Here is a 16,930-nt window from a genome sequence, read left to right as displayed (position 1 = left end):
TAATCTCATCTCACTCACTTTACATATCACTGACTACATTTGACGCAGTGCTGTTTTTTCTAAAAAAAAAAAAAAAAAAAAAAACCTCTCACAGCTGATTAGGTGTCCACAGATGCATTTTGATGTACAGTAGCCCCAAAAAGTATTTGGACACATGATGCAATAGTGAATGACAACCAGAAAGTGTAAATAAATGTCACTTGGTTTGATATTTTGTATCTAATGCATTCATTTATTAAGTGAGACTTCAGTGTCCAAATACTTTTTTCGTCCATGGTATAGAAATATACCCTTTTGTTGGAGTCAAAATGGGTGAGACTAGATAAAATCCAGCTTAATATTTCCCAGTCTTGTTCCTCCATCTTCTCTCCATAATTTCCTGTGCTATCTTTCACCATCCATATAAATAAAAGTATTAAAAAGTCCAAAAATAAAAGTATACAATCGCTTGAGAAAGTTAGTATATAGATATCTTAAAAATGTACATTCTTTTTTTAGTGAATCAGTTGGCTGAACTTAATGTTTCTCTGTCTTTTCTCCCTCAAGGAACATAAAGTCCTTCTCACAGGAACCCCTTTGCAGAACTCAGTTGAGGAACTCTTTAGTCTGCTTAACTTTCTCGAGCCCTCACAGTTCCCTTCCGAGACTACATTCCTGGAGGAGTTCGGAGACCTAAAGACGGAGGAGCAGGTGAGAACTAATCCTCAAATGCTTGATAGTAAGTTTGTGATCTTGCCTAAAGGGCAGTATGGACTAGATAAACCTCTATACACCTTCACCTCCAATTATCCGAGCCACCTAGAGGATAGTAGATAGCATCCTTGCTAACATCCTAAGCAGCCAATGCTGATAAACTCAAAATAGCCAAATAAAGTGCTGCAGGGATGATATATTTTTGTAGGCCAACCTGAAAGTCAGCATCACCATGGTTCCCTCAACAAAAAGCCAATAGGATTTTTCCATTGACTTTTGGATTTGTGCAGAAAATAAGCTCTGTGACCATGAAACATTTATGATTTAAGATAATCTTCACAAATGAACACAACTTTTATGAGTTTAGAAGCCTAAATGAAATCGGCAGAAATGAAAAGTTAATATTAGGCTATAAATGAACTACACCACGGTCACATGACTTCAGTGTCACCACTGTTAAAGCTTCTAACAATTCTTTCAGTCTTTAAACACAACCAGGCAAGTGGACTAGTGAGTCCATGATTTTTCCTGTTCACCGCAATGATGTTTAGCCACTCATTTAGCCACTTGTTATCAGCCACCTTTTTAAGACCTTTTTTGGTAACACCAGTGGGGAATTACTGATGTATTTTATGTCATAGAATAAAACGTGAAAATATCTTAAGTTTGTGTTAACCACAGACTTTATTTTAAGCATTTAACCAGAAACCCATTGACTTTAGGACGATTGGAACCAGAAGTGCAAAAGTGCCAACTTATTTCCAGGTTTTAGGACTCATTACTGCAGCACTCTGTATCAGGCAACATGGCCTGATTATTGTTGATTTAGGTGATAATAAATGTGCCCAGCTTTAACCTGAGAAACATTAACATGCCCACAGGTAAAGAAACTGCAAGCCATTCTGAAGCCCATGATGTTGAGGAGACTGAAGGATGATGTGGAGAAGAATCTGGCCCCTAAAGAAGAGACAATCATCGAGGTGGAGCTCACTAACATTCAAAAGAAATACTACCGCGCCATTCTGGAGAAAAACTTTGCCTTCCTTGCCAAGGGAGCGAACCAGCACAACATGCCCAACCTCATCAACACAATGATGGAGCTTCGCAAATGCTGCAATCACCCATACCTCATTACAGGTGACATCTGGCAATTCATGAAATATCTCATTTGCAGTTCTCTACATAGTAGTCACACCTCTAATTTGTAGTGCTGACACAGTCTCTCATTTTCCTTCTGTCAGGCGCTGAAGAAAAGATTCTTGAGAGCTTCAAGAAAACCTACAGTTCTGACGCTGTGGATTTTCAGCTGCAGGCAATGATCCAGGCCGCTGGTAAACTAGTGCTTATCGACAAGTTGCTGCCCAAACTGCTGGCCGGAGGACATAAAGTGCTGGTGTTTTCCCAGATGGTTCGATGCCTTGATATACTGGAGGACTACCTCATTCAGAGGAGGTGAGACAGCTGGTTGTTATCCAGTGATATTAGTCATACTTCTATAAAAAATGTTCCGCTGTTTTTGAGACCGTAAATGAATGAGAAAATAGACTGAAAATAGAATGTCAACATGAAATAACCTGGTTCACGTCACTTGTTGCTTTTTTTCAAGGATAGTCATGAAAAACAGAATTTTAAAATTGATATTTCGAGTTCTAGAATGGTTGTGGAATTTCATAGCAATTTCTGTAATGCATATAAAAAAATCGTTCACACTTTAGATAAGGGTCCAGTTCTTACTATTAACTATTAACTACAACTTTTGCCTCAATAAGCTCCTAATTACTGCTTATTAATAAGTTAGTAAGGTAGTTGTTAAGTTTAGGTATTGGGTAGGATTAAGGGATGTAGAATATGGTCATGCAGAATAAGACATTAAAATGTGCTTTATAAGTACTAATAAACAGCCAATATTCTAGTAATATGCATGCTAATAAGCAACTGGTTAATAGTGAGAACTGGAGAATAGTGAGAACTGAAGTGTTACCAAAAATTCTAGTTATGCTCATTTCTAAAATTTCCAAAACATGGAAATTCGTTGGTCAAAACATGGGAACCCTATGTCTTATTGTTACATCATTCCAAAGGAAAAAAAAAAAGTTTTCTTTTTCATAGAATTATTTTGCTTCCCTCGGAAATGCATCACATTGCGGCAGTAAAATGTGCCATGAATACTTTTTGTTCACTCTAGTTTTTTCTATTCAGTACAATATTTATGTACATTTAATGTAAATATACACTACTGTTCATACGTTTGGGGACAGTAAGGTTTATGTTTTTGAAAGAAATTAATATTTAAATTGACAACCTTGATAGTAATAAGAATTAATCAGCATATTAGAATGATTTCTAAAGGATCATGAAGACTTTAGTAATGATGCAGAAAATTCAGCTTTGCATCACAGGAATAAATTACATTTTGACATGTATTCAAATAGAAAACAGTTATTTTAAATTGTAATAATATTTCACAGTAATTAAATTTTTTTTACTGTATTTTTTAGATCAAATTAAAGCAGTCTTAGTGAGCTTAAAAGATTACATTCATCACAATATTTTAAAACGTATGTCTAAAAGGTAACACTTTAGTATAGGGAACACATATTCACTATTAACTATGACTTTTCCCTCAATAAACTCCTAATTTACTTCTTATTAATAGTTAGTAAGGTAGTTGTTAAGTTTAGGTATTGGGTAGGTTTAAGAATGTAGGATAAGGTCATGCAGAATAAGGCATTAATATGTGCTTAATATGTACTAATAAACAGCCAATATTCTAATAATATGCATGCTAATAAGCAACTAGTTAAAAAACCCTAAAACCGGCTGAAATATGACAACTATGATGGAGAAAGAGTAGGGTAAATGCAAAAAGGAATTTTCTTCTCATTTGAAATTTGTACGGTGCGTGTAGGTATACATACGAACGGATTGATGGGAGAGTTCGAGGGAATCTACGGCAGGCTGCCATCGATCGCTTCAGTAAGGTGGACTCCGACCGATTCGTGTTCCTCCTCTGTACACGAGCAGGAGGTCTAGGCATCAACCTTACCGCTGCCGACACCTGTATAATTTTCGACTCAGACTGGAACCCACAGAACGACTTGCAGGTGAATGCGCAGTATCTTTTATATAACTGTTTAACTGACTCTTTCCTTTAGCGATTTCCATCCCGTATATAAAAAACCTTTTATGAACACAAGGCTTTCCAAAAAACACAAATGTCATTTTTGTTATAAACATACTTTGAATTCCATAGGCTCAAGCTCGCTGCCACCGGATCGGTCAAAGCAAAGCGGTGAAAGTGTATCGACTTATCACACGAAACTCATACGAGAGGGAGATGTTTGACAAGGCCAGTCTGAAACTGGGATTGGACAAGGCTGTTCTGCAAGACATCAACCGCAAGGGCAGTCTCAATGGGGTGAGGGACCAACAACATTTAACTTTTTTTTCCCACATCTGCCGGTGTTGAATTGATCAAATGTATCAGCCTAAAACTAAAAAGAAAAAGAAAGAAAGAAATTTATATATTTCCCAAACTGGGGTCTGTGAACCCCTGGGGGTGATGAAAAGCTTTAGCTAATAATTAATTAAATTATAAAAATAAAAAAAATTGCAGCAAGTGTACAGTAATTATGAATGTGTTGTTAAATTATTGAAATATTAACTTAAAATCTCTAGGGAACTTTAAATAAATATTTTAGGCCTAAGGGTTTCAGCTGACAAAAACACGTCTGGAATCCCTGCTGTACAGTCCCTCCAAGAAACACATGTAAAGAAAACGTCAAGACCCATTGTAATTTTGAAAAGTTAAGCTTTTTTTTCCACTGAGATAAAACAGTTAGAAATGAAAATGCCAGTGAGCTTTTAGGAGACTGTGTATATCTTTGATTTTGTTTGTTCATGTCAAAAATAAATAAATTCAATTCAGCAGTTTCAGTAGGATTATTTTAAAGAATGTTTTGCAGACAAATTTGCTGCTTATGTTTGTTGAGTTTTAATTTTGAACCCTGGGCAGACAGTTATTGAAAAGTACACGACGGTTGGCACATAGACATCAATTGCAAAATCGTATTTCTTCCTCAGAAGTGTTATATTTAGTTTATGCCATGACTTGCTACACTGACTAGGACAGGATTGGCTAATTACTGTACCTTCCTGTTTCAGGTTCAGCAACTGTCTAAGATGGAGGTAGAAGATCTTCTCAGGAAGGGGGCTTATGGGGCGCTCATGGATGAGGAAGATGAGGGATCTAAATTTTGCGAGGAGGATATTGATCAGATCCTGCAGCGACGCACACAGACCATCACAATCCAGTCTGAGGGGAAGGGATCAACTTTTGCCAAGGTATACATTTCGGTATACACTACCAGTTAAAAGTTTGGGGTCAGTAAGTTTTTTTTTTTTTTAATGTTGTTGAAGGTATCTTATGCTCACCAAGGCTGCTTTTATTTGATCAAAAATACAGTAAAACAATAATACTGTTTTGTTTTATATTTTAAAATATAATTTATTCCTGTGACTCAAAGCTGAAGTCATTCTGATATGCTGATTTGCTGCTCAAGAAACATTTCTGTTGTCAATCTTGAAAACAGTTGGGTTGCTTAATATTATTGTGGAAACCATGATACTTTTTTTTTTTTTTTTTTTTTTGATGAATGGTTAAGAAGAACAGCATTTATTTGAAATAGAAATCTTTTAATTATGAATGTCTTTACTGTCACTTTTGATCAATTTAATGCATTCTTGCAAAGTATTAATTTCTTAAAAAAAAAAAAAAAGTCTTACTGACCACAAACTTTTGATCTGTAGTTCATGTACATGTCTACACATCCACAATCCATCTTTCTATATAAATGTCTTGGACTGTTAGATTGGTACTTTGAGATCTGTAAAAATTTTTACTGAGACATGTTATGGATCAAATCTAATGATCAACATTTTGTCTTGGTATCTCTAATTGTTTTGTTTGTAAATATTGCAGATGAGCTGGAAAAGTCATGCAAATGCAAAAGATGTATTAGTAAAACACAGTCTTTGACATATGTGATATCTATCTTGATAAGCGCTTATAATCCTTTATTGTTTACCAATTCCAGGCTAGCTTTGTGTCTTCAGGGAACCGTACAGACATCTCTCTGGATGATCCAAACTTCTGGCAGAAGTGGGCCAAAATTGCTGAACTGGAAATTGACTCCAAGGCAGAAAAGGTAAAAAGCGTGAAGGTTTAAAAGCTGAAGCTTTGCATATGAGCTCACTGTGACTCAGGTGGTGTTATGCCAGAGAATCAGCTCATAGACTTCACCAGAGAGAGAGAAAATGTGGGGTCATTTGAATATCAGCTGAGTCAAAACAGATGGCTTGCATTAATGTGTGATAGTGAATGTGTGCGCTCTAGACTGTTTGCATATTGCTGACATTTAAGGAGAAAAATATTGAGACGGCAACACTTTCTGACTCATGTCTCTGTCTCTACCAGGAGAGTCTGGTGATCGACACACCTCGCGTACGGAAGCAGACGCGTCACTATAATTCATTTGAGGACGATGAACTGATGGAGTTCTCTGAACTGGATAGCGACTCAGAAGAACGTCCCTGTCGCACAAGACGTCTCAGTGATCGCAACAGACGCTACCTCCGAGCAGAGTGCTTCAGAGTGGAGAAAAACCTTCTTATTTTTGGGTCAGTGCTTCATTTGCTTTTGGCTGCCCACTCATTCCTTCTGGGTCACCTTCTGTTGCCCTACAACAGACTTTTAATCAAATGACTGTTTTTAAACAAGTATTGTTAGAAAAAAAAACTAAAGGAAATTTTTCATCTCACGTTTCATTTGCAGATCAAACAGACCATATAATAAATATTGGAACCATAAATTAGGCTGTTTTCAAGTTATACATCTCAGACTCTGATGAAACGTCTTTGTTGATTGTACAGGTGGGGTCGCTGGAAGGATATTCTCAATCATGGGCGTTTTAAATGGCACCTGTCGGAGCGAGACATGGAGGTGCTGTGCAGGGCTCTTCTGGTCTACTGTGTTCGCCATTATAAAGGAGACGACAAAATTAAAAGCTTCATCTGGGATCTGATCACACCCACTAAAGACGGACATAATCAAGCACTGCAAAACCACTCAGGTTATTAATTGATATGTTCACACCCTCAGTCATTTTGTTTTGCATGAATTCCTTTAGGATGACTTTATTTAGGATTAGCCATAATCAATTGACATTTAAATAGAACAATAAATGAATCTTTAACATTAATATTAATATTGCACAATACGTGTGCAGGTCTCTGATTTTTTTTTTAATGGTTTTTTATTAAATTTTAAAATGTAAAAAAATGGCAAAAATAATTAAATATACTTAATTCATTGATTAATAAATAATACTTTTGTTTAAAATTTTTAAATTCACAGTTTAATTTGATTGCTACCAATTCAATTAATAATTAAATTGACCATCACTTTAATTTGGTTTCAATTTATTAATTTACCAGTAATAATTAAACAAAAGTAAATAATAATCTTATTATATGTCCACATTTAATAGTAAATACATCCACAACTTTTTTTTTTTTTTTAAACTTTGAAATAGTTTCATCGTGAATGCTTTCACATATTTCATGTTGCATAATGACCAAAAAAAAAATTCATAAAAAACCCATAAAGATTTATCATGAAATACCTGCGTTTCACCTGTCCAGGTCTGTCTGCTCCTGTCCCACGGGGTCGTAAAGGCAAGAAGCTGAAGAACCAGTTGAGTCCACCTGAGCTAAAGAGTGCCGACTGGCTGGTCCACTGTAACCCAGAGGTCGTGCTTCAGGACGACAGCTACAAGAAACACCTCAAACAACACTGCAACAAGTAAGACTTCATAAAGAATACAAGCATCTTCAAAATTACATTCTGTATGTAATGCATGCAGATAAACATGTAGATATTGTAACGTTAGTATGCATAATTAACATTTTCCTACATCCTGCCAGTAATAAAAATATATTTGTTATTATTTCAGTACAATATTATGAGATCAGACATATTGCAATTTATATACGAGTTATAATTGTGTGATCATCATGTATCCTGTCATGAACAGGGTGCTACTGAGGGTGCGGATGCTGTACTATCTGAAGGTTGAAGTGCTGGGGGAGGCTGCTGATCAGGCTCTTGAAGGGATCCCAGCCAGGTACTACATGACCCACAATCCATTTTAACCTCATGAATACTCAGAGTTCTGTATAAAACAGTTGTCATTGTAGAGTGGCCTAATATGTAAGGATCTGTGTGTTTGCTGCAGTAAACTGGAGGTAACACTGCCTGATATCGACTACATTGAGATCCCTACTATATGGTGGGATGCTGAGGCGGATAAATCTCTGCTTATTGGGGTTCACAAACATGGTAAGACATCATCATAGAAGAATGAGTGCAACCGTCACACCCAGTTTTGTGATGCAGTTCTCATGTATATGCAGTATAGCAATGGAAATCTGTGCAGACACAAATACATACAGGTCATTTTTTTAATTTTTAGTAGAGATATGATGCATTTGAATGCATTTAAAGCATTTTTTTATGCTTTTAAATGTCCATATGGTTCCTATTGACTTCCTCTTGCTTTCATCATGTGCACTAACTTGTCCTTGTGTCCCATGTAGGGTATGAGCGGTATAATGCCATGCGTGCAGACCCTGCTCTGTGCTTCTTGGAGCGGGTGGGAATGCCTGATGTCACTTCACTGACGGTAGAACAAGGTGGAGCAGAAACTGCTTCAGATGCACCTGATAGGTAATATCCTTTGAAATGAGCAGCTGAGATAACATAGCTGTATGTGGGAATATAACAATTGCACCTTTTGACTCTTACAACCATAAACACACGTTTCTTCTTGTGCAGTATCAGTAAGAGTGATGAAATTAAAGAGGAAAACGACATGAAGTCTGAGGAATTAGAAGAGAAAGTAGAGATCAAGGTAATAATAGGAAGTCAAAAGAATGAGGTCAGATGAATTTGGCTAAGCGTTTGAACCAAATGCTCAGAATGTTAATTTAAATGAAGTTTTCTTTTACAAAGGAGGAGCCCATGTCAGAAGAAACAGGGAAAAATGACACTACGGTGACAGGTATTGAAACCTTGCTTGTGTATTTATTCATTCATGTATGTTTTGAAATGTAACTGTTACTGTTGTAACTGAACCTTTAATTGTTTGTTAATACTGTTAAGGGGTGATCACACTAGCTTTTCTGCATGCAAAGAATTTTGCACCCCACATCAAACTTAAACAACAGGATATGATGTCACACTCCAGGAATTCTATTTTGAATATATTCTAAATTACTTACAATACTGGATAAATTGAGAAAATTTATCAGCCATAAATATTTTTACACTATAATATTTTGCATTCTCTTGTATTTTTGTGCCAAATATGAGGACATTTTGTTACCTGCAGAAATAACACTTTATCTTCGGAAGGTTCGGAAGTTTTAAGACAATAAACATTCTGATATCCTACCCTTCTTCAATGATACACAACAGCTCCTATTCCTTAGTAGACCATTTGCATCTCATATGCAGATTGTAACTCTGTTTTATTTACTTGCCAAAGCTTTTTGTGTTCGTTTTGGACCCTGCTGAGAATTTTTTTTTTTTTTTTTCTTTCATTTTCAGACTGGATGTCATTTTGAATCCTCTATTGGTCAGATATTATAATTTTAAAAATTATGTCAGAGTTCTCTAAACTGAAAGTATTATGCAGCAAAAGGCGAATATTTTTTTTTTTTTTTTTTATTGAACTGCATTTGCATCCCTATGAATCCCAACACAAAACCTAATGTGAACGCCCCTTAAGATGATCTTACTTCAGGTTGAGTCTAAAGTACCATTTCTTTTAAAGGGGGCTTTGTAGCATCTCTTGCAGGAGACCTAATTACAGAGATGATGGAACAGGGGCGGATACAGTGGCCGGCAGGCTCGGCTCTTACAGCACGTCTACGCCGCCTCATTACTGCATATCAGCGTTACACACGGCGTGAGCCGCTTCGTCATGATTTCCTCTTACACGATGGAATTGCACCTGTGGCATGGCAAATTGGAGAGTTTAGGCACTGCACAACTGAGCCTGACCCGCTCTTTTTGGAGTGGCAACGAAGGTAGGTCATGTGGCGGCAGTTTTATTGTTTAGTCATTTTATCAAAATAAAATCAAATTTTTTAATCTGTCATGCTTTTTTTTTTTTTTTTCAAAATTGCAAGTGGAAAATCAGCTTATTTTGGGAAAATTGTAGTTGAAAATGGTACTAATGGTACAGGTCATGTTGACATGATCATGATAAACAACAAGCACACAAGATCTCAGGGTTTTCTTTGTTAAGCAGTTAGCGCAATAAGAATTTTTTTCCTTTTAATGCATTTACTTTAAAACATCACAGCTATGCTGTTTTTGAGCATCCCACCAGAGCATTGTGATTTTAACATACCCTGTCACATTAAAAAAATCAATTTCAATGCACCCTATCTTGATGTTTTTAAAACGTGAACTCCTGATTGAGGTGAAGTGAACCTGAAACCAGACTAATTATACAGGGCTTTCACAAGACTGAGTAGTTAGCAGTAGCAACAACAGCAAACCCTTCAGAGGATTATTGGCTAGCATAAAATCCTGGTGGACAGTATAAACACTGAAACGTGTTGCAAGGTCATGATGAACATTGGAAGAATAGTATTTTGGTACTGCATCAGGTAAAAGGTTAATATAATAGTGTATGTTGAAAATCTGTTAATTCAGACAGATTTTAAGGTTTATGTTCTGCTGAGATAACATATTGCCCTTAACACAGGTGGACACGTCGTGAACAGGCTGACTTCTATCGCACAGTGTCCTCGTTTGGAGTAGTGTATGACCCAGAGAAGAAAACCTTTGACTGGGGCCAGTTCCGTGCCCTTGCTCGATTGGAGAGGAAGACAGACGAAAGTTTGGAGAGATATTTCCACAGTTTTGTTTCAATGTGTCGCACTGCATGTAGACTACCGCCTAGAAAAGATGAAGGTAAAATGGATATTAGAGTTGATAGTTCGATGAGAATATTAATAACAGCTCAATCTGTCATAATGTATACACAAATTCTTGTCTTGTGTAGGTACCGTTGATTCTTCGCTGTTGGTGGAACCCATTACAGAAGAGCGAGCTGCCCGAACATTATACCGTATCGAGCTTTTGAGAAAGGTCCGTGAACAAGTATTGCGGCACCCACTCCTGGGGTCACGACTGCAGCTTTGTCGCCCTAGTCTGTACTTGCCTGTCTGGTGGGAGTGTGGCAAACATGACCGTGATCTTCTCATTGGTGTCGCTAAGCATGGCTTGAGTCGAACTGACTTCTACATCCTCAATGACCCACAACTATCCTTCCTGGAGGCCCATCGGAACTATGTTCATAAAGAAAACCACAGATATCCAGTCCCAGGCTTGCCCCACCATCATTGCTGCTTGTATGATGCCAACCTCGGACATTGTCAGTCCCCACAACCTCTGGAGTATCACCACACACATTCACCCCACACGCCAACACAACTTGTCCATACACATGGGCATCACCAACCCACAGAAGTGGTGGCGTCAGAGCCAGGAAGTTCCCTGGGGATAGGTACAGGAAACAGAGATGGATTTTTGGACTGCCCTCCATTGGATGACTCACTGGAGTTGGGGTCTTTACAACATGAAGGCTTGACATCAGACACACTACATAGCAAATCTGGTAAAGAGGCCTTCAACGGATTCCCGTTCAATTCTGCAACTGGTGGGCAGAATATGCTAAATTCATATGGTGTGCAAGGGGAGCTAAATGGGGCTCAAGGAGACATGGCGGACTCCATAGCTGGGAAACTTCGCAGCGATGTTCTCGTGGGAGAGCAAGGTTCCTCAGAGGAGACTGGCTTAATGGCTCCTTCTGTGGAACTCGATGAACTTCAAACTCCATGGGAAAGCTCAGACCATGTTGAAACCTCTGACATGTTCAACGAGACTGATCCCATTTTGGGAGCACAAGCTTTGGAACCCAGCTTTCTGGATGCTCCTCAGCCAGACGATGGACGGGAGGGTGATGAAACGCTAACTGACTGTTTGAGCATGCCCAGTTCGGACTCTCAAAGCAACCCTGTCGAGCCACTGGCTCCGAGCTTTATGTTGTTCAAAGACCTTAATGTTGGAGAGACGTCTGTGGATCAGACAGATCTATCAGCCAGTCTTCCAGAATTTGTTCCACCACCTCTTGGTCTCCCGGATGTGAGTCTTGACCAGGCAGATCCCATCAGTGAGGATCAAGAGGACAAGCTTAGCGATTCCAACATCACACATGGTGTTCCCAGTCCAGGAGAAGGAGCTGAAAGCATAGGGTTCCATTTTGAGAAAGAAGACCTTTCTCCAGACAGTTCGAAGACTAAGGATTCTCAAGATGAAATTGACAAGATGCCTTCAATAGAGTCTCCAAGGGAAAATTGTCTTGAGGAATCCCAGAAAGGGGACTGCAAGGTGACATTTGATGATTCCAATGAAGGAGACTTGAAAGATCCTTGTGAAGTGGCCTTGGAAGAATCTTATGTAAAGCCTCTAAGAGAGCCAGAAAAAGTGCCTTTAGAGGAGTCTTATGATTTGACTTGTGACGAGACCCTGCAGGAACCTTGTGAAGGGTTTCAGCAAGACGCAGCTGAACAGCACTTGGTGGAAGAACCCTCTGAAGAATCCTGCAAAGAACTGTCAGAGCCAATAGAAGAGTGCAATCTAACTAACACTACTCTCTCAACAGATTACCCTTTGCCTTCTTCACTCCCATCATCTCCAACTACCTTACCTGACACCTCTGTATCTCCAGTCCTTGATGCAGTCCCAAAACAAGAGTTCCTCATGGATCCAGTGGTGTCAGATGTGAAGCCTGAGCCAGACAGCACTACGCAGACCCCTCACCTTGAGCAGACTGAGGTTTTGGATGTAAAGGACAAGATAAAAGACGAAGGTGCAAAGACACCAGGTATTGTGGCTGTAGACTTCAGCTTTCTACCTTTTTTATGTTTGGTTCTTGATTCTGTTGAATACTGACGTATGTAGTAATTCCAGGTCTGTTGACCACATTTGTGCTTCTTAATACTTTGCTACTTTTTTTCCAAAACTAGTAATGGCAGTTTGGGCTGTTTCCCATTTTGGAGAAAAACAGCTTTCTCATTTGCTCTTCTTAGCTGGTGTAAGCTTGTCTTGCTAATCCTTTAGCCTGGCCAAGCTGGTGTTCAGCTTGGCTATATTATTGGACAGCTGTTCTCCAAGTGTCCAAAAACTAGCAAACCAGATCAGCTTGAACAGGTTTAGACCAGCAAACTAACTAACTAAGCTCACTTGTTTGGTACCATAAGACCAGTTTTAAAAAATTACCCCTGACTGTTGAAATATTGAAAATTATTTCTAATTGTTGACGAACACTAGACAGATTTGGTTTATGGAATACTTAATATTTTCTTATATATACTTATTCAGACAAATTACATGCTGATAAATGATTGTTTCTCACTATGTTTTTAAAACCCAAAGGAAAAAAAAAGAAAGGAATTAGTCTCTTTCTCTCGCAGCGTGCTTTTAATACTGATTTCTCTTTTTTAGCATTATTGGGAGATGTTGATGCACCACGCTTTGCGCTGCCCATGTGCGAGATGGCAGACAATGTCCATGAAATAAGGGAACCAACCATTGCTCAGCTTTTACAGGAGAAAGCACTCTTCTCCTTCTCAGAGTGGCCTAAGGTATTGTCATGTTAGTGATTGTTTCCTGCTTGGATTATCATCTTTTACCATGCTTCATTAATTAGTTATACTGAAAATAGATATTGAATATTCTACAGAACATCTTGTCTTGAAATTGGTTTCAGCCCACAGCATACCACTAGAGATGTGTCAGTTTGACCCATTTTATATACTGTGTCTTGTGTTTTTGCTGTCTACAGGACAGAGTGATCATCAACCGTATTGATAGTATCTGCCATACTATCTTAAAGGGGAAGTGGCCTTCCTCTAGTCAACAGTACGAGTCTCCCACCGCATTGGCTAACACTTGCATGCCCAGTAGTGCCCACCAGAGGGCAGGATTTCTGCCTACCAGAATGCCTATATCTCAGAGCCTTAACTTCAACCTCACACACACAGTACCCCACTTACCAAAGGTAAGATCAATCCACAGACAGGATGTTTTTCAAGGTGTCTGCAAATCCTTAAAAAGTATTGAAATGTCTTAAATTCAAAGCAAGTTTTGGAAATATCTTGAAATAAATTAAATGAAAAACCTGTAAACATCAAAGAATTTCCAAAGTGTGATTATAAGGCCTGAAAAGTCATGGAAATTAATGAGATGTCATGGAAAAGTCATTAAAAATGTAGTGTGTGTATATATATATATATAATGTATGTATTTACAACTCTTGTGCCAACAGGAGAGGTTAGTTGCCCCAGCATTTCTCCCTGAGCTCAAACGTCCCAGACGTGGGTTTGAATTCGAGGCAGAAGTTCTTGCCAAACCAAGCCATCTTGGAGAAAAGATTCAGGTTGGCGTGCCTCATCGTGCTAACACTCTCCTCCTTAATGGCTGGCAGGATACTGCTATTGACCTCTCCAAACCAACAGAGCTAACAGTTGGTGGAGACAGTGGGCCAATCAGTCATATGAGCCACACTGTCCAGTCAGCACCCCACAAAATAACAGGGATAGGCTCCATACAAGGCTCACTGGGATTAGATATGGCTGGCATTTTGCAGGCTGGCTTGATTCACCCTGTCACAGGGCAGATTGTCAACGGCAGTCTTCGTCGTGATGATTCAATGTTGAGACGGAGGAGAGGACGAAGAAGAAATGTAGAGACTCCTGATCTCGGCTTTATGAAGGGACGAGCCATGAACTTGCCTGAACAACAGGTTTGTGGAACCACATATCACTGAAATGGATACAGTAGGACACACAAAAAGGAAAATGTCCCCATGTCATTCTAGCCTCATAGTATTTGTTTTGTGAAACATAAAAGCAGATGTTTGGCAGAATCTACTGCTCTCTTCTACTTCACAGAAAGTGGATGGTCATTTATCTTGCCAAGCTCAAAAAAGTAAAAAAAAAAAAAAAAAAAGGCACCAGCAAAGATTAAAGTCTTCATCAAAAGTCGTATGGGCTGCTTTTATGTTGCTTTTTTGTGCTTTTTGGAGTAAAAAGTATATATCACTATTAAGATGGCCTAGTAACAACAGCATTTTTTCAGAAAGTACTTTTTTGGATGTTTTTTCAAACATTTTACCAGGAATAAATTTAAATATGAATTACTGTGATTTTTTTTTTTTTTTTTTTTTTTTTTTAAAGAAGCTTATTTTAAAAGAAACTTTTATTTTAAACTTTAATCTTGCCATGAAAATAGCCTTTGATGCTGATATGACACTAAAATAAATAAATTAATTAAATTAGTTAATATTAACTTAATACTATTTATTATTGATTTAATGTTATTAATGAATATTTAATATTATTTAATATATTTAATATTAATAATATTATTAATTTAATGTATTATTAATAATTTTAATATAAATAAATATGAATTATTAATATAACTGTCTATTGTTGTTTATCTTTGTATATTACACAGTGTGGGTCAGAGAGCATCAGCCAGCCTGTTGTGTCCTCAACATCCTCTCAGTCAGAATGCCCTCCATCCACCCCGACTACACTTCCTACTCACCCTCCAGCATCATCTCCAGCTCCTCCTCCAGCCTCAGAGGCCCTGAATGTGAGCGTGGACAGGGAAACGGCCAATAAAGGCCTAATGGAATGGCTCCGACAAAACCCCAACTACAACATGGAGCTTTCCGCTTTTCCATCGGTTAGTTAGAAATGTAACGGTTTCATTTTGTTAGACTAAAAAGTAATATTTCTGTGGCATTTTTGTTTGAGAATTAAAAATATTCTTGTTTATAGACAACATGAAATGAAAACTGACCCTATTTCTGAATGTTGCTTTTGTTATTGGCCATAATTCCGTGCACGTTATTCCCTAGTTTACACGATCCATTCAATTCCCATTGGATAAAATTAGTACATTTCTTAGTAGTACTTCACATTACTACTAAAATAGATGCAATTGCTGTTTCATGTTGACTTTAATGGTATAGTCTCTTTATTTTTGTGTACTTTAAGGTGCTTTAAAAAAGGTTGACAAACTATTTATTCATTCAGAAAGATATTTGAATGATCCTGAATGTGAATGTTTAGTGTATACAGCTTATATACACCTTAATATAAATAATATAATTGACATTTAACACATTACTATAACCTTATTTATATTGTACTTCTTTCTTAGTCTCAGAATGTGAGCATGTTGCACAGTTTCTTGGAGCGTCCAAAGCAGAGAAGGCATCGCTGCAAAGACCCCACCAAGCTCGACGTCAGCTCTCTAACTGGAGAGGAGAGAGTCCCAGTAGTGCACAGAAACACAGGCCGCAGGGTAACAAAACATGTATACCATTTTTTATTTATTTTTTTCCTCAGTTTGATTTCATTGAATTTTAATGCTACAATTCCTCTGGTTGCAGCTTGGAGGCGCTATGGCTCCAGCCATTAAAGAGCTCTCCCGATGGCTGGATGCAAATTCAGAATACTCTGTGGCTCCTGATTGGGCGGATGTGGTGAAGCATTCAGTGAGTCAAACATATTCTGTCTAGAAAGAGACTGGAAACTGCAAGCTGTGGATCAGAGGCTGTTGCACTGAAGCCACCTGGAAATATGTAGTTTAATACAGTATAACTGAACATATCCTAAGTTTAAAGATTCAGAGTAGAGTTGAGACTGAATTGTAATAAGATCAGTCTTTCTCAAGCACCACAAAATCCTTATAGTTTGGCTTGAATGAAAAGCATTTGCTAAATGTCTGCTAATCTCTTGATACCATTTCACAGATTTTGTGTTCATTTTGTGTCATCTGCATGAAATCCCTCATAAGGATGTCTGTAATAGTCTATGCTATAGTCTGCAATACTCTATTTTATATTAATATGTTATTAGAGTAAGTAGGGTAAGTCTAAATTTGTTATATAAATAATTGAAAAATTATTTGTTTTATAATTTAAAAAGTGTTGTTTTTATCTGCTTAAGTGTCTGTGTATTTCACTGAAATCCATTCAAGTTTATGAATTCTGCAATTGACCAATCAGAATCAAGAATAGTAATT

The 16,930-nt window shown here is 37.7% G+C and overlaps 1 protein-coding gene across 4 annotated transcripts in view; it reads left to right on the top strand.

Moving 5' to 3' along the window:
* The window catches only part of chd6 (chromodomain helicase DNA binding protein 6), a 45,561-nt gene that overhangs the window by 23,518 nt on the left and 5,113 nt on the right, over window positions 1-16,930 (top strand). For 3 of the 4 annotated variants that reach the window (XM_051895986.1, XM_051895984.1, XM_051895983.1), the window contains exons 14-37: window positions 547-690; window positions 1,575-1,830; window positions 1,935-2,145; window positions 3,602-3,797; window positions 3,947-4,111; window positions 4,858-5,037; window positions 5,790-5,900; window positions 6,170-6,372; window positions 6,625-6,824; window positions 7,396-7,555; window positions 7,788-7,877; window positions 7,989-8,092; window positions 8,350-8,479; window positions 8,588-8,663; window positions 8,765-8,813; window positions 9,588-9,843; window positions 10,530-10,738; window positions 10,830-12,713; window positions 13,334-13,473; window positions 13,674-13,889; window positions 14,157-14,633; window positions 15,350-15,583; window positions 16,064-16,207; window positions 16,296-16,400. In XM_051895986.1, the coding sequence (XP_051751946.1) occupies window positions 547-690; window positions 1,575-1,830; window positions 1,935-2,145; window positions 3,602-3,797; window positions 3,947-4,111; window positions 4,858-5,037; window positions 5,790-5,900; window positions 6,170-6,372; window positions 6,625-6,824; window positions 7,396-7,555; window positions 7,788-7,877; window positions 7,989-8,092; window positions 8,350-8,479; window positions 8,588-8,663; window positions 8,765-8,813; window positions 9,588-9,843; window positions 10,530-10,738; window positions 10,830-12,713; window positions 13,334-13,473; window positions 13,674-13,889; window positions 14,157-14,633; window positions 15,350-15,583; window positions 16,064-16,207; window positions 16,296-16,400 (5,940 nt within the window). The remainder of the gene's footprint in view (window positions 1-546; window positions 691-1,574; window positions 1,831-1,934; window positions 2,146-3,601; window positions 3,798-3,946; window positions 4,112-4,857; window positions 5,038-5,789; window positions 5,901-6,169; window positions 6,373-6,624; window positions 6,825-7,395; window positions 7,556-7,787; window positions 7,878-7,988; window positions 8,093-8,349; window positions 8,480-8,587; window positions 8,664-8,764; window positions 8,814-9,587; window positions 9,844-10,529; window positions 10,739-10,829; window positions 12,714-13,333; window positions 13,474-13,673; window positions 13,890-14,156; window positions 14,634-15,349; window positions 15,584-16,063; window positions 16,208-16,295; window positions 16,401-16,930) is intronic. The other variant, XM_051895985.1, reaches the window with a different exon arrangement.

The sequence above is a fragment of the Ctenopharyngodon idella genome, chromosome 6, assembly GCF_019924925.1.
Source record: "Ctenopharyngodon idella isolate HZGC_01 chromosome 6, HZGC01, whole genome shotgun sequence".
Lineage (NCBI taxonomy): Eukaryota > Metazoa > Chordata > Actinopteri > Cypriniformes > Xenocyprididae > Ctenopharyngodon > Ctenopharyngodon idella.
The sequence above is the reverse complement of the archived record's forward strand: the minus strand, read 5'-3'. Positions and strand labels throughout refer to the sequence as shown.